This window comes from Vidua macroura, chromosome 5 (genome assembly GCF_024509145.1).
Source record: "Vidua macroura isolate BioBank_ID:100142 chromosome 5, ASM2450914v1, whole genome shotgun sequence".
NCBI classification, from domain to species: domain Eukaryota; kingdom Metazoa; phylum Chordata; class Aves; order Passeriformes; family Viduidae; genus Vidua; species Vidua macroura.
The window spans coordinates 17,262,096-17,287,870 of record NC_071575.1 but is presented as its reverse complement, the minus strand read 5'-3'; the positions used below and the strand labels follow the sequence as shown (position 1 = coordinate 17,287,870).

General features: G+C 44.9%; 1 protein-coding gene across 2 annotated transcripts; it reads right to left on the bottom strand.

The window, feature by feature from the left end:
• Nucleotides 1-1,248: 1,248 nt before the first annotated feature.
• On the bottom strand, nucleotides 1,249-24,846 carry LOC128807975 (retinoic acid-induced protein 3-like). Of its 2 annotated transcripts, XM_053978724.1 has the most exons (5): nucleotides 24,698-24,846; nucleotides 24,350-24,537; nucleotides 4,306-5,261; nucleotides 3,271-3,314; nucleotides 1,249-2,572 (listed from the first exon to the last, which is right to left on the bottom strand). In XM_053978724.1, the coding sequence occupies exons 3-5, from the start codon at nucleotides 5,228-5,230 to the stop codon at nucleotides 2,480-2,482; spliced, it is 1,062 nt and encodes a 353-aa protein (XP_053834699.1). In that variant the 5' UTR covers nucleotides 5,231-5,261; nucleotides 24,350-24,537; nucleotides 24,698-24,846; the 3' UTR covers nucleotides 1,249-2,479. The 2 variants fall into 2 exon arrangements, with proteins under 2 accessions (XP_053834699.1, XP_053834698.1); XM_053978723.1 differs by lacking the exons at nucleotides 24,350-24,537; nucleotides 24,698-24,846 and adding an exon at nucleotides 7,763-8,032.
• Nucleotides 24,847-25,775: the final 929 nt, after the last annotated feature.

Sequence of the window (25,775 nt, the reverse complement as noted above, 5' to 3'; positions counted from 1 at the left end):
TTCTGATCTGTGGCAGTTAGTGAAGGAATTGGTAAGTGTCTGGGATATGGAAAACACATGGTAAGAGCACGCTTCACTCCTTTTTCTCTTGTTAGCCTGCTCCTTTGCTCCATCAGACTCCACTGAAGCAGAGGAGCTGGCTCTCTTTCAACACATTTTTGAATCATCCTGGGACATATTATAGTTATCAATGACACCACATCTGCTTGAAAAGCTAATTTCTTGAAAGTTAGGTACTGTTTCAAGCATATCCCTCTTACCTTCAGTCTACAAGTTAACAAGTTTCATAATGGCTTCACAAACCCTTTTCCCAGCCTGCTCTCCGATATTATATTAGGATCCTCAAGTTTTCTCTCTCATCCTCTGTTACATCTGTGGAATGCATAGGTGGAAAAAAGAGGAGGGACGGTTAGGAGGGATCATTTCCACCTCAAATTTACTAGAAAAAGGCAAGTTGTCCTGTGATACATTTCAAAACCAATCCTTAGGAGGAATCTTTCTCATGCCAAGGGATTCAGAAGCCTCACATGTCCTTGTGTTGCTCTTCAGTGCTGGTAGGCAGAGTGGGGAAGACCCAGGCTGCCTGATTCACTGTGCCTGAGGAAGGGGTTTACTTGCCAAGCATAAGGGTATGTGGTAGCATAACACACCATACAGAATCTCATCAGAGAGTATTCTCTAGAAAGGGAAATTATAGCCTTGTACTATCAGGAGGTTTAAAAATTATTATCATCATCATCTGCACTAATATGATTTTGTTTCTACTTTCAAATAAAAATATTACATGTATTCAGAACATCAGAAAGACATCTTTTTACAAACTGAATTACATACCCACAAGCTCCTTTCCTATTCTTGATCATGCAAGTACCCAACAAGAGGCAAGCGAATAAATACAGGAGTATTGATACAGCAGATACAGACACGTGCAGTGATAAGAAGTTCACATCTTTCCTCTGGCATTTGCTTGCTGTGGCTTGGATTTATATTTCCTCATTTCTTAAGCACTCCTAACATTGAATCAACTTTATTCAAGAAAAGTAGCATGGAGAAGCTACTATCCCTTCTTCTGTAGCCTCAAGCAGCTGACCTTTGGTCCATAATGACAGCTTCAAAGAAGCATCTCTCTGCCATTTTTCCCTAAATGCAACCTCCCAGGGGGCCCACTCCAACCCATGGAGAGCTATCACCCCACCAGCCGTTACTGGAATCACATTCCCAAGGAAAAACACCAGTTTCTCACAGACAGGCTGTTTGGGTTTTTATTAATTGAACAGTCCATATACAAAGTACTAAATAAATATACAGCTGTGTCAGATGCCAGTGTACCACACACACCCACTTGGAGAGCTCTCTGTAGTTACATATGAAATACCATGGAAAGCTATTTATCAAATGCAAAGCAGGTTACAGAATGATTCAACCCTGCAGACTCATTGCTCATCACCAGGGTGCAGTCCACACACCACACACACATGCTTTTGCTCACTCATGCCTGGGAAGAAGAGTGTATGCCCTCTGTAACCTGGCTGCTTGGGAAATGTTTGTGTTAATGTCACAGACACACTCAGGATGAAGCAGAGATCCAGGGTTCACAGGATTATATCCCACCAGGGTATCACAAGGAGCCACATGGAAGAGGCTTTGTCTTTGGGGATCCACAGTCTGAAATGGCTGGGGTGGGGAGGGAGAGTTTGCAGAGGGGCAGGCACCTTGGGGAGCTCAGCTGAGGCACATAGGTAGGAACCAGAGCTGGAAAGGAAGCTCTTAGAACATGAATTGGAACATGTGTCAGGCTAAATTGGTGTAGATGGTTTTATGTCTTTCAGTTTTCTTCCTCACCTCCAGCATGGCCCCTAGATGATGAGGAAGGTGCTGGAAGCAAATATCAAGATGAAAAATGGAGTCTTCTTTCTCTCTCTCTCTGTCTCTTCTTCACCAGAGGACAGCCAGGCAGGACTGGGAGTGGGCACAAAAGTAACAGGGGATAGATAAAGATGTTCTCAGTAGTACCTGAGATGTCTTTGTGGGTGGACAGGAGGAAGGAATGTGTAGGGCTGATGCTCCTGCTTCTTCCTCTTCTCCCATCAGATGAGGGGTGCAGGGACCCCCATGAGCTGATTAAATCAGGTCCTGCCTGGCAGGCCAGGCAAAGCCAGTCACAGACCCAGCTGATGATCTTCCTGCTTCTCTAGCATTGCTGCTGGAAATAGGCCAGAATGCTCTTCCATCAGAAGAGAGAAGCTCCATTCCATGGAGACAGAGTGAGCAGGGACAGGATGGCCAGGGCCATGTCTGAAAGCTATGTCTGAAGAATAACAGGGAGCTACAAAAGTGCCTGTGTGGGGGAAAGAGGATCCCTCTCCTTTTTTTGCTGATGTGGGTTGATTCTTCTGCAGGATCATCTCCCTTGTCACCATGTGGCCCATTCCCCGTGCCTCTGCTGAGGGGCACTTAGTCTCTGCTCACTGTGGAGCTGCTACATGGGGCTTTTCCCACCAGTGTAGTCATGGTATGGGCTTGTCCGGGCCTTGGGGCGAGGGATGGAGAAATCATTCTGGGGTTCAATGGCCTGAAAAGGAAGCACAGAAGTCTTTACCTTTGAAAACTGGACAGAAGTAATAAAGCATGGCTTATAAAGAAAACAAAGGAAGGAAGGGAGAAACAGAGCTGAAGGTTTCCTGAGAATGTGACCAACAAGGCTGTGGAAGAGGATCCTGGCAGAACAAACTTGTGATGGAGACAGGTCACCAGAGGGACCATGTGGGAACATGATGTGAGCTACTAGACTTGGCTAGGCTGTGGTCTGAAGGAGGACTGGTGAATGGACAGGTGGATATGCAGACTGCCCGCTCTGGATCTGCACTGCAACTTCCAGTGTCTGCTGGTGGGAATACATTCAGGGCATGGGCTGAGGAAATAGGCACACTCTCCTGAGGAAAGGGCACAGTCTACTGTAGAAACTGTGCTCGAAGAGAGGACTTCTTATGTGGTACCAAATCCCAAAGCATTGAAAAACATAACCTCTTTACATTGGGCCCCTTTTGCCTTCCCATGTCCCTGGACATGTCATAGCTCTTTCTTTCCTCCCATCCACAGGCACCTCCAAGAACATGTCACAGAATCACCTAGCTCCATGCAAAGCACAGGCCTGCCTTCACAGGGTGTGCTCTAGGCCCATCTGTCTTTGCCCCTTCTCCTTTCCTTCCTTTCAGCACCTGAACAGTAGCCTATAGCCTGCATGTGGTGAAAGGGGTAACATTAACTTACCTTCATCTGAAAGTGAGAAGCATACGGGGAGTAGTTGACATTTCCTGTGTCACAAGACAAAAGCAGGAGAAAGTTAGTGCATTAGCATTACACAGTATCTCAGAAATACCACATCAAGGGAGACTCAGAGGGTCAGTGGCTACATGAGCAGCTGCTTTTAGACTGGTCTAACTGTGCAATGTGCAGGCAGGAATGGCCTATAAAATCCGTAGGTGGAGGACATTAATATTTCCTTCTGAAAGCAGGAATGAATGGTATTGCAAATAACAGGACACAGGTGGCCTTGGAGTTTAGACACCTCCTGTTTCCTCACAATTACTATCACCATCACCAGCCAAATCCCTCCCACTTGTATGCACAAGACCCCCTTCACAGTATTCCCTGGGAGAGCACAGCCTTTCTTGTCTATTCTCTCACAAACCTGGGGGTCTGGCTCCAGGTGATGAACTGATACCAGTAGCAAATCCACGCCCAGAGGAATCACATCTCCTACCCACAGGTTTGGGAAACCTCAATTGATAGAAACATTTTGCTTTGTCCAAGTAGGCAAAAGACTCATACAGAAAAGAGAGACTTCCTTGCCTCCTTTTTGGATGATGATTTCATTCTTACATGGATATGGGAACCTGATCAGAACTGGAATAAATTACCTCCAAGGTATAACCTAGATAGGCCTGAAGAGCTGATGCACCACTAAGAGACAAAAAACCCTCCTGATTTTTAACATGGACTTCCCAGACATAGCAGGGTCATAAAGAGTTATATTTCAGCCCTGACATGCAGCAAGTCTCCTACTCAGTCACTCCTCCTACACATCTTTAGCTTTTGCATTGGTCCTCACTCATTTCCCTCATGTCTGGAGATTAATTTTCATGTGCATTTCCAAAGTTTCATCAGTCTGAAGCTTTTTCCTAGCCTCTCATTCACCTATTATCTTCAAATTTTTTCTTATAGCTCTCCCATCTCTTCTAGGTCATGAGTGGTGCTTGTGTGCTTAGGGCTGGAGGGGCAGTGGAGTCATTCATTTCACCGTACCTTGCACAATTTCATCTTGGGTATAGGCACGGTTGTCCACTCCAGTTGCCTGCTTTATGAACTTGGGTTGGCAGAAGTCATTTTCTGGAGGGTAGTCCTCTAGCTTCAGAGGAGCAGTGAGGAAACAAATTTCGGGGACAATATACATTATCAGGAAAATCCAGCCATTGGACACCAGAGCAATGGCCACAACAGGGTCATCCCACATTTGTTTGCTTAAAACCGTGTTGCCTTTTATGAGCATAGTGATCCACACTACCCAAATGGCAATGGAGAACAGGACAGTGACAAAGATGTGTGCCCCATGCCTCTTCCAGCTTTTATACGGCCCACAGAATGTGAATATGGAAACCAAGAAGGCCAGAGCCATCAGGAAGAGCACGTAGATCAGAAGCATGACAAAGTCCTTGTTGGTATTCTCCCGAGCCATATTCAGGAATTCTTCTCTCTGGTTTACAAACATGGTGACTAAGTACTCAATGCTGATCACAACTTGTACCAGGGCAAAGGAGACAATGAAGAGCAGCAGCACTCGCCAGGAGAAGGGCTTTCTTCCTCTCACTAGTTTGTTGAGGTTGCAGGCATGGGTGAGGAGGCACGAGAAGCAGAGAGCAAAGATGACTCCAAACAGGAAGAAGCGAGTGGGACGAGTCCTGTCATTGAGTTTTATGATGAAGGCAAAAGTGAGACCAAAAATGCCGAGTGTGCCTAAAAGAAAGAAAAAATAGATGGAGATCATGTGCCGCTTGCTGTTGTCTTGGACTTTGCAGATGAGGAAGAAGAGCGAGCAGATGAGGAAAATGGTGATGAGGATGCCTGCTGCAGCCAGTGACTCCAGGACAATCCCCCAGGCCTTCTCTGTGTCACAGAGCAGGTAGTAGTCAGCACTGATGCTGCCGCAGCCTTGGGGAGGTGATGTTGTCATCCTCTTGCCTTCTTGAACAGCCTCTCCAAAGCTGTAGAAAAAGAGAAAGCACAGGCTGTCAATTCAGCCATCTGGGTACTGTCGACGGTGGGGAAGGAGAGGCAGGACAGACCTCTATCCCCACCTCGCTGGGCAAGGACACCACAGTGCTAAGGACATGGTGCAATGGCAGCAGAGTCATCTCAAAGTTTGGCATTGGCTCTCCATCATGTGCAAGCCAAGCCCCTCAGGAGGAGGCAATTCACCTTACATGTCTTCTGCACTGTGCCTGATGTTGTGCAACATTTTAGGAGTGTGGGAAGCAGGGAGAAGGTGAGGCACTGCAGGGGGCAGTTGCTTGGTGCCCTGCAGTGCAGAGACTGAGCTGCCTTGTCAGTTCTGTGATACAAAAACAGCTGTAGTCATAACTCAGTTTACACTCTTCTGACAACTTCAGTACCTTGTACCAGGGAGATTCAGAGATGAACAATACAGAACAAAGAACTTGTTTTCTTTTACATTAGTTTTCCCCCTTTTACCTTCTCTGAGGAACTTTTGGCTTTGGTTTACTGTTATGAATGAAGGGGAACTTTAACACCTTTTACCTTGCAGATAACTAATCCGGATGCCTCCAGCATAGCCCTTCTCACTCCAAATTCAACACCAAATACAGGCCACCAACCACTAGCCCTGAACTCATATTTCTCCTTCTTCACGGCACTGTAGCAATAAGGAGTGTCTCAAAGACCTCACTCTCCTCTCCAAGACCTTGCACTGACTAGAGGCCTGACATGTCAGAGCCAGTGCTGCTCATTGCATGAGAACTAACCACCGAGTTAGTTAGTTAGCTCACTGTGTGAGCAGTCCACAAGCCAATGAAGTCAATGATGTCAAGGTCCCTAACACATTCCTACTGTCTCATCATAAGGATTCCAGTGCAGTCTGAGCAAGCCTGTCTCCCAGGGGATAAGAGAGCTTAAGTGGGCTGTTTAGGGGAATTAAGTTCCCTACTTTCTTGAGAGCTTGAAGCATATGCAGAACCCACAGCACAGGGGGGCCTTTGGCACATCATGGCCCATTATGCACGTACCAGAGTTTAGACCCTAGGGGCCAGGTACTGATTTCTAAATACTAAAGTCCTCAGTTAGGCTTGAGTCTCTAAAATTGATCAAAAGAGGAGTTTAGATACAATATCACAATGAAACATGAGCAAACCAGTCCTTAATGGTGACTCATACTGGAAAAACAGGGGTTTTCTAATAGACAGGAAAAAAAAATCAACTTTGCAAAATTTAGACTTTAGTGCTCACTATGCCATTTGGCTTAATTTTCCTGCTCCAGAACAACATACTGCACTCATGAAGTTGGCTCTCAAAGCATTCCAGCAGATTTCAGTGAGTGCAGATTGTGTTTTTAATAAATGGCAGTTGATCTAACCAAGGGATGAACAAAGGGTGAAAATACCACTGACTCACTCCCAGTCCCACATATGCTTCAATGAACCTGCTTCTAACTGAATTGGGAAAATATTTTTCCATCTTCTAACCTCACTGTGTAAAAGATGTACAGCTCTTCAAAAGGTTGGCTACATTAAAATGCAAATTATTCAAATATGCAGGAATTTTGGACTGCCATAGAGAGAATGGAATAAGTGGATAAGACATGAAGGAGTTTTCAAAACCAATGTACACAAAAACAGAGATTTATGATCTCTTGCACAGATAGCTGGGTTATCTGGACAATTTGGAGTAATAAATAATGAACCTTTCTGAAATTCTAGAGAGAAAATTCTAAAATTTTATCCACAGATATTTACTGTTGATTAGATTAGCTTATGTGTTCACAGCTCTGGCAGATACAGACTGGTGCTCACTGTTGAGGCACATGAAGAGCCCAGAGAACCAGCGTGAGTGACCTCATGACAGCACGGAGCACATCCACAGCTTTGGCTCCTGAATGGTGCTGACTGCAAGTGGCGCTTGCCACAGCCAGCCACCACGGCCAGTGGAACAAATGGGACGGAAATAACCTTCCTGACTTGGAGAACTGGGCCACTTGCAACCATTTTTACTGCCTTCCTTGTCCAGAGTAGATGTCCTGCAAGGAATGATGAGCCTCTACCTTGTCTCCTGGGTGAATGTTGCTTCCCAGAAGCTAAGTCTGCTCATCCAGCCCCTACAGCAGTGTCTAGGAATTCCAAGGGGCTCTGCAGGGGCTCTATGCAAAGAAGCCTGTGCTGTGGTAGCTTATACAGCACACCCCAAATCATAGCTCTCACTTGAGAGAGGAGGAGTCTTCTCCCTCCAACTTGACCCTCCTTTCTCATTGGTATTTGTACATAAAATACACCCATTCACCCAGAAATTTCAAATCGTTTCCCGGGAGCGTCTCCCCAGCTCCAGCTGGCAGTCCCATCTTAGAGTCAAGGCCGGGAGGCACTCTCAGTTCACTGTGGCACCCCATGCCCCGCACAGCCATGGTCCTGCACGCCATCCCAACCCAGCTGAGAAGGCAGGCCCGACCTGGATCCTGTAAAACACTGCCTTGAATTACCTTTCTGGGTCCTGTCTGGTGAAGGTAGCAGGGAGGCTCCGTCTAGGAGAGGCACTTGTCCAGCGCACCAGGACCCGGGCACCTCCGCTCCCGCAACCCCGGCCGAGCAGCAGCTCCGCGCCCGCCGCTCCTGGGAGCTTTAACAGCTGGAGGGCTGAGGAGGTGGGGCAGAGCACGCCTATTCCAGTTCCACCGCCTCTCCTCTCCCACAGGACACGGCTGTGAAAATTCGGCCCCTGTGCCAGGAAATGAAGTAAGGGCTCCTGACGTCAGCGGGGCACTCACCCCTGCGTCGGGGTGGAGATGGAGCCCTGGGACGGCGCTGAATGCTGCTCAGTCAGGCACCTGATAAGGTGCTCCCCTGTCTGGCTCCTGGCACCCGTGGGTGGGGACCGCGACTATGAATAGCAGTGCGTCCCCTCCCTGCTCCGAGCCCTTTGTGTCTTTGCCTGCGTTCTCGGCAGATAAACTGCAAAGTAGGCGATGAGGAGGCTGTGGTGTGTGAGCGGCCCGCAGTGCCCAGAGCGAGTGGCAAGCCTGGATCCGGAGATGGTTTGTTTCCTCCGGGCTCTCAGCAGGTGCTGCGTCTGCGTGCGGGGACACGTCTGCTCTGCCTGTCCCTTCCACCTGTGCCAGTAAGAGTCACCGGCTTCTTTCCTGAAAAGGGCGGCTTGGCTTTCCTTGTGTCTCACTCAGACCAGCCTTGCTTTCTGAAGGCTCAGTTCTGCCTGCTCGCGAGCACTGAGTCACTTTGTCCAAATTGCTGGCCCAAACAGTTAATGAGCAAAGGCAATGACAAATTCCCCCTTGCTCTACATTTTATGCCTCTGGCCCGACACACCTATCAGCACAACCCCATCTAAATCCTCGAGTATATCCAATGTGTTTGTGACTTCATTTGTTATTTTAAATATTACTCACTGGGAGTATTTCATTATCCTGATTAAGGAATTGACATCAAGGCCTGTTCACATGAAGCACTCAGTCCCTACACACACAGCCCCAGACCTAACAATCCTCCTCACCTCACGAAGTTTGTGCACCTTCCCAAAACCAGGGGTGGAGTAGAGCAGCTGCATATGCCTGTGCTGAGATCTAAGTGCCCACAGGTGTCTCATTTGCTTGTTAATTTTGTTTGTTTTAGGGCTTCTGGCTTATTTCTGGTGCTGATCCTTTTTGAATCTCACATGTGGAGACTGCCAAAAAACTCATACGAGAGGGTCCTCTCTTCCACACCCCACAGAAGTACATGAGGACCTGCAGGGATGAGTGGCTCATCCAGTGAAAGGCAACACTCAGTGCAGTCACTGTGGGGTGAGCCATACTGAGCCCTAAGACAGTTCTTCATGTCCTTCCTACTTTAATTTCAAATAAAATCCTGTGTAAAATCCTGAGGCTTCTTAGGAAAAGACATATCAGGTTTCTCTCCAAGAAATTAATCTAAACTTTAAAGCAGGTCCTGGGCTTAGTGAGCCAGCCAAGAAGGAGGCAGTTATGAAAAATGAGAATAGAAAATAAGTAGAGATGGAGAAGAGCTTAGCATCATCTCAGTGGGACCCAATTTGTCTTAGGAAAGCATCCAAAGAAGCTTTCAAAGGTCACTGGTCACTGCCAGCCTATTTGCATCTTGTCAGAGCACATTATGGGCTGCCAGCTATTTCCCTACATTTGCACAGACACAAAAAACCTCATGGAATAGACCATGTCAAATTATATCAGGGGAAGAAAAGATAAAAGTAACATGGACATTTTTCAAAATGCCTGAGAAATCCATAAGAGTCAGTCATCAGACATAACCTGTACTTTCAGAAGGCTAATGGGGCTACATTTAAAAACAATCCCAAGCGATTTTGGAGCCTGAGGGCTGCTGACTCACTGTAGTGTGAGACATGGTGTCCGTGGCTCTCATGCTGTGCCAAGGAGGGTGGAGAGACACTACTGGTCTACAGGTGTGAGTACAAATGGCACAGTGATCACATCAGAAAGGTGAGATAGCTGTCACCTCATTTTAGGGACAGGATGTAACCTGCAGATAGAGGCACCTAAATTTAGATGTCTGATGGTTATTACCTAAATGTGAACTGAATGTCTCAGCTCCCAAACAGCCATAAGGTCAGAAGGACTGTCCCAGCTAATTGGATGCAGGTGTCTATTTCTGTGTACCCTGAAATGCTCCCAGGTGTGGTTGCCTGGGGCCTCATTTTAGTTGCTTGCACACCAGCATAGCATCATCTGAGATGCCCCAGTGTCTCCTGCTCAACCTCCAGTGACCACTGCAGGAGCACATAAATTTCCCATACCTCCTCTATCAGATCTGGCAGTCCTGTGCAGATGTTTTGGATACCCTCAGGCATCTCAAATCACCTTTGTAAGAGCAAATGGATTGAGTGCTCAATCTCCCTGGCTGTTTCAGAGTTGAGATGGCCAGCTGATATATAAGTGCCTAGTCCACTGTAAGGACTTAATTCTGGTACAGCAGCATGGATAAATAGTTAATTGAAGGTGCTGTAGCTCTGTTACCTGTTACTCAGTGAACAGCATAAGGATAGCATATAAGATACAAGAGCTGTGGGAATCAGTCCTTCTGGAGCATTAGTTCACTCTAATAACACAGAAGATCCCAAATGGCCCTAGGCAGCAGAGTATGGACAATCAAATTGACTCCTAGGTGTCTACAGAGCAGACTTCTTCTTTGGAGGCAGTCATGTGGATTCCCACTATAGTTGGTGGAGAGAAAGGGGCACTTCCAGGATAGTTGCAGTTGATCTGCTTCAAGACAAACCAAATCACACCTCAGAACTACCAATTTCTTTCCAATAGAGATGGAGACAAGAGAATGATACAGATCTTTACACTTGACAGCTGAATTGCATAGCAAATCTCCAAAATAATTGAAACACAATCCAGTAGCAAAATGCTGGTAATACTGGAAGTTCCTTTAGGTGGGAAGCTGTTAGTAGCAAAACTGTTTGCTTTGGCCATATTTCAGCCCTGGACAAGAAAGCTGGCTGCTGGTAGTGGGAAGGATAGTTGACAAGATGAGTCAGGGACAGCAGTAGGGTCTGACCCCTTGGGCAGCAGGCACCCACAAGTCCCAGTTCTCAGGCAGCAGGATGAGGGCTGGGCTCTCCCTCTGAGTCAGCTCTGCTCCCTGCCCCTTCTTGCTGCTGGCATTGCTTGGCTCTGCTCCCTCCTGTGGGGTGGGAGTGCCCAGTGCTACCCAGTGCCCTGGGGCAGCCCTTCTCCACTGGCTTCAGTGTCACAGCAAATGGCAGAATGCTGCAGCCCCCTCAGCTCAGCCAGGCGTGGGGAAGGTAGCATGTCTGGGAGGTGCAGGGACTGAGATAGCATCTTTTATTAAGACAAGTAATATGGCAAGCAGATGCCTGGGGAGAGATGGTGCATGGCGCTCTGGAATGTGTCTAAATAACATGTTTATGTTTGACCAGTGATATTGGCTGCATTGTGAATAGGTTTGTGTCATTCCTTCTGCTTAGCTACCTGTGCACAAACAGATAGCTTAATAACATAAGAACAGCCTTGCTCCCTGAAAAATATCCCCCTGGCAGTACTTATCACAGTCATTCTGAGCTAACATTACAGCAAGTTCCACCCATTTTCTTCATCTTTAAATCAGTTCAGGGATAAACATTATGACATCCTTGGAAAGCCTGGCACAGGGATGATGGGTCTTCAGCCAGCCAGCTCAGGGCACCATTGCCTTAGACAGGAGAGAAGACAAGGGAGGGGGTGTCATTTCTTTGCATAATACTGGACTTTCTCCTGGGTGTCCTGTCCTTGAATCCCTCATGTTCTGCCTTTGAAAGCATGTATCCAAGGATTACCAAAAACTCTAAGACTCTAAGAGCTGAATAGTTTCCCTTTGGAAATGAAGAGTGTTGCACCAAAAAAGTAGGTATTATCTAAAATAATTGCAAAAGAAACACATTCTGGTGTCCTTCACAGCCTTTACTTTTCTCTGCAGCTATCAGTTCTTCCAAACTGCATGCTGTGCTCCGTGCCATTTTCAGTCTCAGGAAAAATACAAACATTTCTGGTATGTAACAATGCTTTGCTTTCTGTGCTGATTGCTGCCTCCTCTCAAAGAGGTTCCCTTCTTTAAATGAGCAGGTTTGGGCCAACTCCTTTCTCTTCCTGCCTCCTAAATGCCCTAATTCCTGGTAGAGGACTTTCATTTACTGGGAAAGGGATAGATTTGGTCAAGGAGAGGACAAGGAAACTTATTAAAATATTGAAATAAATGTTAGTGAGTATATCCTATAAACAGAAACTTTCAAACTTGTGAATTAACTGTTACAGCATTCCTAACTGGTGAGAAGACCTTGCTTATGGAAATGGACTGCCTGGTCCTCCACTAGGAACATGATGCCCTTGCAATGTTGCAAACAGGATCACTTCTGCACACAATCCCAGGTGTGAACAGCCTGGTACCTGGAAACCCAGAGGTAAGGGGTAGCTCCTGGAGTACCTGCTGAACATGTGCTGAGTTCATGCCTTGGACATGCTCCTGTCCCATGGGGACAGGTATCACAGTCTTTCATATTCTACAAGTGTGGAAGCTGGAACAAGAATGGGCAGAACTATGTGGAGAACAGCTGAAAATGTGACTGTAATCACTTTGGCCAGGAAGAGCCTTTTCATACAATAAAACTGGTGCTTTTTAAGGTCATGAACAAATTAAAAAAAAAAAAAAAAGAATTAGATTTATCACCTCCTTTAGGACTTTCACCAGTATGCTGATTAACATTTCACTCATGACAACTGAGCCATTCTTCTACATGTAGTTTCCTGTGCCCACCCACTTACCAGTTCAGCAAAGAATGCTCCAGCCCTCCTTTATGACATTAACCTCATCTGCTTTTATGCTGATGTATTCCCAAAGCAGCAAGTTGCCCTGATATATACGACTGGTTATTGTATAAAAACAGACATTTTAGGAAAATAACTCTCAATAAACAAGGGATCTGAAAACATACCCCTAGAAAGAAAGACAGGCCAGGGAAGATCCAGGAGGACCTGCACTTGCTCTCTCCCAGAAAGACTGACTCCAAGGCTGGGGTGATGATTTAGGATAGATGGGAAGTCTGGCTGCATCTTTAGCTAGTGGAACATGACAGAGGGACTCTCAGCAAAGCACTCCAGGAGGAGCCAGCCTTTGCTTTCCTTGTGTCCCAGTCCTGGTTTTGGCACCCTTGTCCGGCCACTAATGATGTTCCTTTTGGCATTCCTTGCCCACTGTGTCTGGAGTAGTTTCCCCTTTTCCCTCCTTGTCCTCTTCACACTATGGGATGTGAGGTTGCAAAGAGTGGCTGAGATTCTTGCTGGGAGAGGATCAGGCTCCCTCTTTCATGGGTGGCTGTTGGCAATAGAGATTCTGAGATAGCCATCCTGCCCTGGAATCTGATTTCTCCTGCCAGCAGTGTCTTGGGTAAGAGGTTCTGCAGGAGACTGCTTCCATGCAGGAAGCATTCCTGGGAATCAGGCTGCACACAAAAACGACCCTGCTCAATAATATGGAAAATTCTTCTTTACTGCTTCTGGATCAAACACCACCACAATAGCACAAAGAAAAGCTGAGATCCAACATAAATCACTCCTCCCTTTTAGACTTCGTCAGAAAAGAAAAAAACAAAAACATTGATAGATTTTGGATTATTTTTTATCAACAAGCTTCATGCAAGTACAGATCTGTGTCCCGCTGCAGCCAGCATAAAAGCTGGCATAAGCTCAATATTGTCTCTCCTAGATAAATTATCAAAAATACAGTTGTGTTTATATGTTTAATTAGACACATCTGATTGGACTTGATGATCTTGTAGATTTTTTCCAACCTTACTGATTCTATGAAATGGCTACATACAAATCTGCTACTGACTGCAGAATCAGGGCCTGGGAAGAAGTCAGCAGTTTTGGTCAGTGTGTGCAGACTAACCTTTAATCAATGCTATGATTTTTCTTGACAGTAATGAGCATCAGGGGAGAAAAATATAAGGAACAATTGTAAGTTAAGGTCAAGTAATTGAATTCACAGCCTATTGATCCCAAATATTTTCTTACAGTTTAGAGCAGGTCCCCAGGGCAGGCAGTTCATGTTCTGAGTGTCACAAATCCCAGTGTCACCTCCTGGAGCTGGAGAGTTGCTGAGGAGCCACGTGGAGAACCACAGTGGGAATCTTAGTCAGGCTTCAGGAAAGTGTGAGCAAAGAACATGATAACATACAATGCTCTAGTGCCAGCCCTACTGAAGGATGTCTTGCTGCAGTCCTGGGAGAAAGAGCTTATCTTCTGTGCCCTTTCTTCTGGGGTGCTAGGGGCTTGGCAGCAAAGCTCAGGCAGATGGAGTTGGGGACTCCATCTGCCTGCTCTGCTATGTTCCACAGACACAGCCATCTCCCAGGAGCCATGGGCATTACAATCTGTGGGTGCTTCTGATTTGAGGGGAGATGGTTTGTGTTCCTGTGGGTTAGAGCTGGAGACTGTTAGAAGTGCCAGGCCAGTGCTTACCTGGCAGACATGCCAGTGAGTAATAGTTACCAGATTATATATAAATGACTTATAAAGCAAATGCCTCACTTCTACTTGATAGTTCACTCAAGATAAAGTTTGTTGCTTGGCCCTGATTATAGATGACCATAAAACTTGGCAGATATCTTGGGAGGGCTGCTCAAGGCCTCACTCAGATGTCAGCATCCATCAGGAGAGTACTAGCTTGGTCCATGCTCAAATCCTTCCCCGGCTCAGCTTGCATATGCCAAAAAGACCAATACAGCCTTGCAAATGCTCAGAGATGAGATAAAAGAAAAGCAAGGATGTGTGCTTTTATCAGGCTAGGGCTAGGGCCATTTTTTCAGCATGCACAAAATGCCTTTTCACTCAAATCCTGAGGACTCCCCTCCCTGTGGCAACCCAGGAGCCTGGGGAAACACCTGGTTTCTGGCACAGGTAGATGGTATGTCCTGGAAGCCTGGACATCTTGTGCACAGACAGCAGTGGATCTGACCAGTGCTGGGGGAACCCAGATGATTGTTTAGGACGCTCATCCTGGGTGGAGGATGGAGCTGGCTGGGCAACAGAGCTCAGTATCCTCCATTTAAAAGGCCAGTATATTGCTGGCCACCCTCTTTTCACTTGGCCCAAGATTATGCATGCAGGTCTCCTTCCACTGCTTTCTCCATCATAGTGTGTATTGAGGCAAGTGGGTTGCTCTTCCAGTTCTGAGGACAACACAGACACAGAATCCCCAGATACTGCCTCACTGGAGGCCCAGGACTGCATTTCAGTTCTTTACTCCTCCCACCAGAACCCTTTTCTTAAATGATTCTCTTAATGCAGTTGTGCCAGAAGTGACTGGTTGTTGCATCAGTATTAAGGTCTCTCAAGTTTTTTTCCATCCTACTTGCTAATCACAACTGATGCTTTATGAAATCTCCAACTCCAAGTATCACCAGAGACACTGAGCTCTCTAAGGGACATACCAACAACATGGGTGTGTTTCAGAGGCCTGATAGCATTCCTGTTGGCTTCTGTAAAATGAGGCCTCTTTCTGCAGTTTCTACCTAATTTTGGCAGGCACACACCCACACAAAAACACACATACCTGTGTGCAAGCACACACACCCCGCCGGCAGCCACACCCAGCCTCACACTGCCTGCCATGCTTTGGCCTCTGTGGCTGCAATGTCTACTAAAACTAGATAAAAATGCAGGACTTGCAAGGTGTGAGGGTGCTGTTGGTGGAAGTGGTAGCTAGGAGGGGGAAGAGCAAAAGGCAATGACAAGCCAGGACTGGAAGTGGCAGTCAGGGAGGTTGAGAAAGAGAACGGGCAATTGCAAGCCAGAAGCATCACTGAAAATGGTTTTCCATAGAAAATTCACTGCAGGATACATAGCACATCTACCTATTGTTCCTCTGCAATAGGTCTCCTTTGCTTTGGGACGCCAGATCCAAAAGATGTGCACTGTTTAAATGCTATCTAGTTCACTAGCTCCACTTTTTAAAGATGGAGCACTTGAGGCCGTAGATTTGAATCCTAGCCAGAGATATTAAGTACTTGAGAACTGAAGCAGAGGCCTAATGTAATCCATTTAATTATTCTCCCTTTAAATCTTTCATGATAAAGAGTGGAAATCTCAAAGGGAAAGTTAACTGAAAAATGCAGTCTGTGCATAAAATTCCTACTATTATTGTTTTAAGTTTTCTGATTCATGCAAATAAAAAAGAATCCCTCAAATATATAGTCTTAAACACTCACACATACATAGATACTCTCCTCACTCATTTGACCAAAAGTCCATTATTTCATTGAAAGTTCAGATGGAAATTTCCACTGACAATTCAGGCCAGCTGTCAGAACTCAAAAGTGTCTCTTGATCTGCTGCTGGGATAATTTCCTTGTCTCACCTCCCAGCTTCATTTAACTCCTCTCCTGATTTCAGATAAGCCCGTGGAAATATTTGCTATCGCACATTAGCTATGGTCACTAAAGATATTGTAAACTTGACATGTTTACAATGACAAGCAGCAATATTGGATTAGAAAAGAGCATTAAACTGTTAAATGTGAATTTCCCGACTGGATGTTGTGCCCAGGGCTAGGAGAAGGTGAGGTCTGAACTAGACAAAAAATACAACTGATTGCCATGTCCCTGGCATTGATTATTTTTCTTCCAAACTTCTTGACAACCCAGGAGCTTCCCTAAGCTAGGAGGAAGAACATCAGTGTGAAGTCATTATTAATAGCCAAATGGAGGGGACTTGGCTGATATAGAGAAGGTTTACAAAGCTTCTGGCTTGCAGTATGAAGAGAAAGAGGTCCTGTGCAACCATTTGGACCAGTAATTCCCACCTAAGGAGTCCCTTTCTGGCTGTGCTATGCTTCTTTCCTGGGCCACTTAGCTGGCTACTGGGTGTGATGGACAAGCCTCCCATGGGAGCCCCTGGACTCCCCATTGCTCTCCAGACCCAGCAGCCCTGGCTATTTTGCTTGGCAAACAAAAGTGACACTGTAAGTGACAGCCATACCCCAGGGAAGAGTTGAGTGGAGGTTTAATTGCCAATTAACCTCTTCAGAAATGCAAACACAGCTTCAGCTAATGGTATGAGCAATCCAGGAAAGCATCAGAGATGAGGGATGCCGCTTGGTGTGTGCATGATAAGCCAAAGAGAAGTTTTGCCTCTCTGCAGCAGGTTCTTCTCTTCCAAAATTGTTGCATTGCCCGATAACCCCTTCCTTGTTCATTATGAACAAACTGCTATAACAGACACTTGTTTGCAGTCATGAAATACCAACTGCAACACGAGTAGCTCTCTTTAAAAGGCTATATATTGCTTTTTCCAGGAATCCCTGGCTGCAGATGGGACCTCACCCACGATAAGACCCATCAGCTTTTGGGCACCAGGTAGTGCTGCTGCATTTCAACAAGCAAACATTATTCCCTCTCTGGGACCTGTGGGGAGGTTTATTTGATCACACAGAAAATTCAGTGCCTTTGTGCCTACATTTTAAAAGGCACCAAGAATCACTACAAATTTTAGCACAGACCTTCTGCTTGGCACACAACACATCCCACTATGTGGCATGAACTAATTTGAAAAAAAAAAAAAAAAAGCCTGTGCTGTATGTGAATGAAGCGATCCTACCCACATATGCTATGGATTTGAGCAATACCATTGCTCCAAGGGTTTTATCAAATTACAGAGCTGTGATCCACATGGGATTCATGTTATAATGAGATTTTACAGTACATGGGGTTAGCTTTCCCTCAGTCAGAACTGAACACAGACAGTAGATCTGAAGCTGTGTTGAACCAGAACTGAACCAAACCAACTTAGTTCTTACTTAACAACCCAAATAAAAACTAAATCCAGCCTCTGATGATTCACCTGTCTGATCAGCAGTGTGCTGTCACTAGAGGTAACGGCAAAGAAAAGTAGCAATCCACATGCACGATTCTGCCAAACAAAGCACACATTCTGAATGTATTACACGACAATCTGGTTTCTTTAGCAAATGCAGCATCTGTTAACAGTCCTGTTCCAATTTAAAAAAAAGTCTGCTATTTCGTAACAGTTGATAATCCCCAATCTCCGGAGTGGTTAATCTAGATGTGTGCATGGTTAAAACCTCCGCTGGCCAATTGAGGTCTGACTTTCTTAACTACTCATTTATAATCATCAAGCAGAACAATGACATGTTGAAACTATTACTCGTTAGGATGTATCCTAACCTTGCAGGACAGCACAAAATTTTGATTGTTTTGCCCTAAATCTAACCATCCTTCTTGTAACTTATCAAAAAGAGTTGAATACTACAAGTAATGAGTTGAAAGAAGTTGTTGAATATAAATAAACCATCTTTTCCTAACAAGCAGTATTAATTAATTAACAAAATTAACATTAATTAATAAGAGACTTGCCTAGAGAGCCCAACAGGATCTCTGTTACTTTCTATCATACACCTGCTTGTTTGGTATCTTCTAGAGCACCTGGAAACATAGATTCCAGCCAGTCCCTTAACTACTGAGGTGGGATATGCTTGCAGGTGTGCAGTGGAGGAACCTCTACCTGCACAGGGGTTGTAGTAGCTTCTTCTGGCAAGAGGCTTCAAGGCACAGAAGTGTTTCCTAAACTACCATTAAGATAGGGAGAGCCACATTGGAACTCCTGAGGCATCTCACATCTTCCCTGTACTCTGGAAAACAAAAAACAGAACTGAATGCAAACAGCTTGGGCAGACACCTGTTAAACAGACAGGAAAAAAGCCTGCAGGACCATATTGCAATGCAGGATGAACAGCAAAGCACAGAAACAGTCCTGTTGAGGAGGCCTGGCTGCAGGCTATTTGGGGGGCCAAGGCTGAGGACAAGCCAGCAGAGAGTGCAGAAGGTGCTTGGAAAAGGGGATGCATACATGAGACTTCTATGGTGAAGGAAGGGATTCAAACATGTAGGAGAGGCTAAAGGTGGTGTGAGAAGATTGGAGGTCCCAAAAAAACCACCAAATAGTGGAAGCTTACTAATGCAACACATTCTGGGACATGTTGAGCAAGAGGAAATCTTGCCTGAGAAGGATCTCAGCAGAAGTCAGCAGGTCTGTGCCAGCTGAAGAAACAAAGCACATCATTATCAGTTAATTATGTGAAGGGAAACCTTGGCCAATGCTTCCAAAGAAACAAGTCAGTCCATGTGGAAAAGCCTGAAGGCAGGGAGGGTAGCTGCACTCAGGCACTCGTGGGCAGAGGGGCTTCCTTACCCCAGCCTGTGCAGGGAGATTCCCCGTCACTCAGTCACAGGAGAGGTGGTTCCCTAACTTCATGTACCTGCAAGCACCACTGTCCCAAGATACCAGTCACTGAATGCTTCCAAAGCTTAATGGAATCCCTTGGTAAGCCTTATCTGATCAAATGATGGGAGCGGGCTGGGTAATGATGCAATCCAGCAAGCCAATTCAGGAGAGCAGAAAGATGCAAAGTGTGCCTCTGGGATTCTGCTGACATGCAGAGCAGGCGGGCTCACCTGCTCTGCTGTACCAGCACCTTGTGTGTCGGGCAGTTCTGGTTTTTGCCGCGAGGCTCAGCCCATCGCCCACGTCAGTCACGGAGAAAAGCCTTCCAGCCGTAGCAGAACCCAGGGCAGCACAGAAGCTCACAAGCTGTTTCCCTCTATACAGAATTCATTTTAAGGATCACAGCTTCCAGTTTTAAGGCTCATGGCTCTACTTTGGCAAAGCAAGCAGAAATTTAGATATTTGTCCTGCCATCATGAAAGCCGAGGAAATGACTATCCAGATCACAGAAGTCACTTCAAAGCAAGGTCACCCAACCATGGCTGGCTTCAGTTCTCTATTTGTCAAAAGTCTTTTCCCACCAAGAGAGATAACAACTTGATCCAAACTAACTGTCCTGCTGGAAAAGAGGGCTGCTCCACCCATCAATCCTCATCTTTATCCCTGTATTTTCACGTGTCAATAACTTACAGCACTGTCTTTTTCACAGACTTCAGCATATTTTTGGACATTAACCCACAAGCCATTTGAGGCACAAAAGCATCCTCACCTGCACATTTTCTGTGCTCTCCATATGAATTGGTAATACACAGTCCTGTAGATCTCAGGTGGTCAGAGAAACAAAGGGCTAACAAAGCTGGACACTTCCAGCTGAGGCTGCCCCAGCCTCAGTAGTGGGGCTAAAGTAGTGGAAACTAAAGAACATGACAAAGGAGGAGAGTTCTCAAAGGTTTTAATCTGTTTATTCTGACTGGCAGAGGACATGCCAGTTCAGGGGCTCCACCTTCCTTTTCAAGAAAGAACAGAGCAATTAGCTTTCCAAAGGGCTGCTTGTGTTAAAAGGAAAAAAGAAAAAAAGGAAGCCTTATTGGCTGTATGTGTAAGATACAGAGATAAAGACACTCATCAAATATTTAACTGATATCATGCCCTCCAGCAAGCTCCCTTGCCATTGCACAACAGGTTCATCAATAACAGAAAGCTAACAGGGCACTTGCAGTAGTCGTCTTCCCCTACATTTGCTGCTTCTACTAAATCTGAGAGCCACAATTTTCTGCTATAGGATTTTCAGAGGACACAGCAGTCACATAATCACAAACAGTCCGTGCAAATACAAGAGCAAGATTAGTGAGAGTGATTCTGCCCCCCACCCATCAGCTTAATGCAACCCTGATGGGGAGGAAATTTCCACACTAATAATAAACTGTTCATCAGACAGACCAAGTGGCAGCATTTGAAAGAGGAGGGAATAGCCTGGTATACAGAGAATGGATCTTCAAGAAGTCACCCTCTGAACTAGACAGAAACAGTACAATTGGAGTATAGAAGTCATATCTGAGTGGCAGCTTTGGAAGAACCAAAGGGTCACAAAACACTAGCAGGTTTTTTGCAATGAAGAGCTTTCTAACAAAGTCATCCAAGATGAGAAGGCCTGGCTACAGCCAGCCAGATAACCTCACATCTGCCTGTGCTTATGTCTCAATTAGATTTTAGAGAGAACATAGTAAAAAATCTGACATTTCTTCCACAGACCCTTTATAACCATTCCTCACTATGTTGTCCATTTTGGAGAGAACAGCCTTTTTCATTTTTAAAAGTTTGCATTTTTATCTAAACTCTTTTTGAAAATAGGGAAGGCAACTCTAAGATTCCTAGATAATAGTGAAGAAATTCTCACCAATGGGTGGAGGAAGACTAAACTAAGATACACATACATCCCTTGAGTGTATCCAATGGAAAAATAGCTCAAAGCTCTGCAGGATCTCCAAGAAGCATCTCAAAACCTGCAACTACAGGCATGGAAAGCTGCTTTGTCAGGAGTCTGTTAGGCTGTCTGCTTCACGTTGTTGATTGTGTTTAGAGAAGACTAATCCTTAATGACCAAAGACAGCCCCTGGCAGGCACCAGGGTAAAGGCTCAACAAGCCTCTAACCATGCACACGAGCAGCAGTAATAAGAAATCACTCACTTGTGGCAAATCTATCATTCTGAATACATATTGAAGGATAAGCAGCATTACTTCCTTGCTGATGATACACCGAGCACAGAAGCTGTCAAGGATGGATCAGGCTGGGTATTTCCTGTTATAAATTCCCTTCAACTGAGCTACAGTTAAGACAGAAGACCAAGTATATGCAATTAGATGGATGACTCCGGGGTACCTTAATTTCTGTTGCTTTAAATAAAACTGAATTATTCTCCACACATTCTTTCCTAGGCTTGCTCCATGGATCCTTACATTGCTGCTGCAGGAAAAGAGGTACCTTTGTGACTCTGGCTCTTATTTGCAAAAGACTTTCTCCTACATCAAAGCAAATAAATTTCATGCTTTAGCCTTATTCATGGGATGGAGCAAATGTTGAAAAAACAGACAAAGGAGTCCTTTTTTCTGGAAGCCTGCATAACCAAAGCAGTTCATCCTTATCATGCAGTCCCTCCATCTATATCACACAGATAACCTGCAGAGCAAGTTTTGCTATTTGCTTTCCTTTACACAGAAGCATGTTTATGAGTAAAAAATTTGAGCATGATTAAGGGGGGGGGGGGAAAACTTAAATCCAAATGGGAATAAATGCCAATAAACCTACCTTCCTTGAAAATATCAGAATGGGAGGAGGAAGTGATGGACAGAAGCAATGGTGTCTGTGAGACACAAGAAAAATTTTTTTCTACTTTTTGCATAGGAAGCCCACATTACATTTCCCTTTCCTCAGGAACCTTTACAAGCCCAAAAGAAGGCAGAAGCCTTTTACATGAGTTCTATCCCAACTTTATTGTAGAGAGAGGCAACAGACCACCATGTACATTTCTGCAATGATGAGTATCCTCCTGAAGAGAAGGCAAAGGTAAAGAGTTCTCTTCCCTTTGGGCATGCAAAATTACCCTGTATTAACCTCTAGGAAACACAGCTTCAGGCTTGTAGGTGCTTCCCTGAAAAAGTGTTGAACAAGCTCCAAAGGCATCCACCCCTCCCTGAGGACCTACAATATCAACATCTAAAAACTGCACAGTGCCACTGTCTTCTATTGCACAACTAGGCATGACCTTGGCACAGTCCAACACATCCTACCATGAGGCATGACAGATACTCGATTACCATGTTCAGGAAGGCAAACACTGGTGCCCCAGGGGGGCTTTGGAAGCAGAGAGAAAGCGTTATTGTCATCACCCTAAGTTTCTGTATTTGAAAGGTCCTCAGGAAGAGATACAGCACTGGAGGCATGGCTGTATTCATCCTTGGGTCAGAGATCAAGTAACCATTTCCATTTCTTAGGTGCCAGAGGAACAAAACTTCCTTAGTTCTCCCTTTTAAATGTTGTTATTCAAAAGGAGCTTTCCTAGTCAGACCATGAGAAAAAGCCATCTGAAAACTAAGAAAGTATCTTTTAGCCTTTTTTTTTAAAGTTCAGGAGTTAACTCCAAATCTTGGGATTCTGTCAGGAACTCATATTCTTATTCTCTGTGTTTACAATTATTGTGGGGATTCCCCCCTCAAAAAAAGAAAATTCTACTAAGTACATAAAGAACAGGAGTAAGAATTCAGAATGACTACATGAGCTACATCTGGCACCAAAGCTGGATTTTTACAGCATTTACTCTGCAACATTTACAATAATTAATTGCTCACTTGAATGTTTACAGAAGCTCCTTACATGTCATTGCAGGCAAACCACAACTTCACATTTATATATCACCAGAGTAGTTGGTGCATGCCTGTGTCTTTCATAGGTCATGCAATGAATTCCACTCTTTCTTAGGTATGTTCAAGAGCTTTTAAGTATCTTTGTTATTTTCCTTCTTCTGTGCTTGGTTAAACAGCAAATTTTTACTAACTTCAGTCCTGATTTGTAAACTAAGGCCTTCAGATTGCCAATTACTTCTGAGAATTCCTCCTAAACTGAGACTCTTGTCAGCACAAGTTAGTGGTGTTGCTAGAAAGTCATGGCATTCAGCTCTTCCTCTTTAGTTATCTCTCCCTTTCTGGGGGCAGGGGGAGATATGGGCTGTCAGGTCCTTGAATGAGTTCATGTGTGCCTCATTACTTTTAGAAGATTTAGGCTCAGGCTGCTGCCACAGAAAAAGGCCCTGGATTGCCCACTTTGGTTCCCAGCTGTGCTTTCTGGCCCATGCTTTCCCTTGCAGCCCCTGGGCACGAGGTGCATGGCACTGGGGAACTGATATGGCCAAATCTTTTTCAGATGGGTCAGTTCAATGCAGCTTCTGTTCTGGACCACTGGGTGGTTCCAGGGACTGCTACTATTATGCAGCTATTGTCACTTACATTGAAGTTAGTTAGCCACACTAACATCCATGTTTAATTTTACTTCTCCCCTCACAAGGGTTGACCCACTTCTGTTAGCTGTAGAACATTTAAATGAAAGACAATCTATCCCTATTTGTTATTGCCCCAAGTACTCAACTACACAGTACTAAAAATCAAAACCATAAAACATAATTTAAAATATGTATTACAAACATATAAATAATCACTTTCTCATTATGGACTTTGGAAGTGCAGAATTGTTTCAAACCGCAAACATCCCCACTGAACGTTTTCTGAGAATGCAGCTTTCATTGAAACTTCACCTGAGTTTCAACCATAAAATATGACAAATTGTGTTAGCCCAATCCTACCTTACATCATGTTAAGGTTAATCCTCCACTCAGCTCCCTGCTGTGTGAAACTCCAGAGGGTGCAGGGGTGTGCTTCAGAACTGCCCCTCAAAAGCCCTCCTGACTGAACAAACACACTGGCAGGAGTTGTTGTATGAAAGTATGCAGCCACGTGCATACCAGTGCGGGTCTTTTCTGAACATTTATTCAGAGAGAGACAGGTCTCACTTCATTCTTTTCCCCTCACGTTTCATTAGATCAGCTAGAGATTTTGTTTTAGGCTGGCTGCTAATTCTGTTTTGCCCAAATACATCTCCAGACACTCCCTATTCCACTTCAGTTATAAAAACACCCTCTGACCCAGCCCCTCTGGAGTAGCCACAATAAAGAAACCATTTCCTGCCCCTCAAACCTGTTGAGATATTTTTAGTTGAAACTGAATGCACATACCTGTGGCAGGTGAGGCACCAGTGAGAATGTGGGTGTGGTGAGACCTTTGCTTTTCTAATGCCAAGTGCTTCTACAGCTTGTCATTCCAAATCAAGGGAGGTGGCCAGCTGTCTAGTCACTCCTCTCAATGAGGCTCTGTGCTCTTTCACAAGGAGCAGCTCTATTTCTCTCCACCAATATTCTTGCTACTGCAAAAGAGGGATAATCTTTGACTCCATCAAGGGAAAAGACATCCCCTCTGCTCTTGCAGGCTTCCAAAGACGAAGAACACAGTGAGATGCTACAGACTCCTACAACCCGAAAGGAATTCTGAAAGGAATGACTGCCCTACCTCCTCCAGCAGCCTACCTCCTCCAGCAAAGTGCCCTTCACATCACTTTACAAGATTGGTTCAGGACTGACTCTGCATCCCATCCATTACATAGCTGGGAATAACACTCCAGAGGTTTTCCAGGGATCCAGGACTCTCAGAGAGATTTAAGCTTCCTTTGCTTATACTGGAACCAACCCTATCCTGCCTGAAAAGAATAAGAAATTTTGTTCAAGCACCCAGCAGGACAGTTGGGAGTGCTCCCTTGCTCCATGGGGAACAAGCACTTGCATCTCCACCTATGTTATCACTCATTTTGTTCTCTCTCTGGTGCATTCTAAGGCTGTTTCCTCTTATCTGTGTAGTTTGCTACCAAAGGGTCCTGTAAAATGAACAAGTTCTCATTTATGGGCTTTCACCCCTGCCCCTCTGTGCTAGGACCTGGGGAAGATAAACACTCTTTCTCCTTTACACAAAGGCTCTTAGCAGTGAACATACCCAAGATCTGTACACTTACGATCTGCCACTGACTCAAGACCATTGCAGAGCTATCAGACTTGAAGACATTTGGGAGATTTAAGTAAACTGCTACAACATAAACAAAGAGTGAGAACACTGGCACTCTTTTTGCTCCAAAGAGTATCTCAGTTCCTCATGAAAAAACAGACCTAGGTTTTCTGGCATTTCTTTGCAAAATGGGCTGCCCCTAATGAAAATGTAAAAGCATTCTGACTAGCATACATATAGATTTATGCTGACAGTGTGAAATAACCACTGTGCTCATCTTGACTACTGCAATAGTTTCTACTTTCCATTTAGATCTAAAAAGGACTATTTTGAACATTGTTTTTCATGTAGCCCAAAATCCAGTTTATGAATAGTTCTACTGGACATTAAATTTTCATGTTTTCAGTAAATTTACATATGCAGGAGCTTCTCACTCTTCTCTGCCTACTAGCAGGAACATCCTGTGTGAAAAATTTTATTATCAATGAGAACTAGCAGTAACCTTCTGGTTTTATACGAAGTACATTTATCTCATTCTTCCAAAAGTCTACTTATCTGGCATGGAACTCTGCCTAAGAGTAACAAAATTCCCTGCTAGGGAAACAAAGA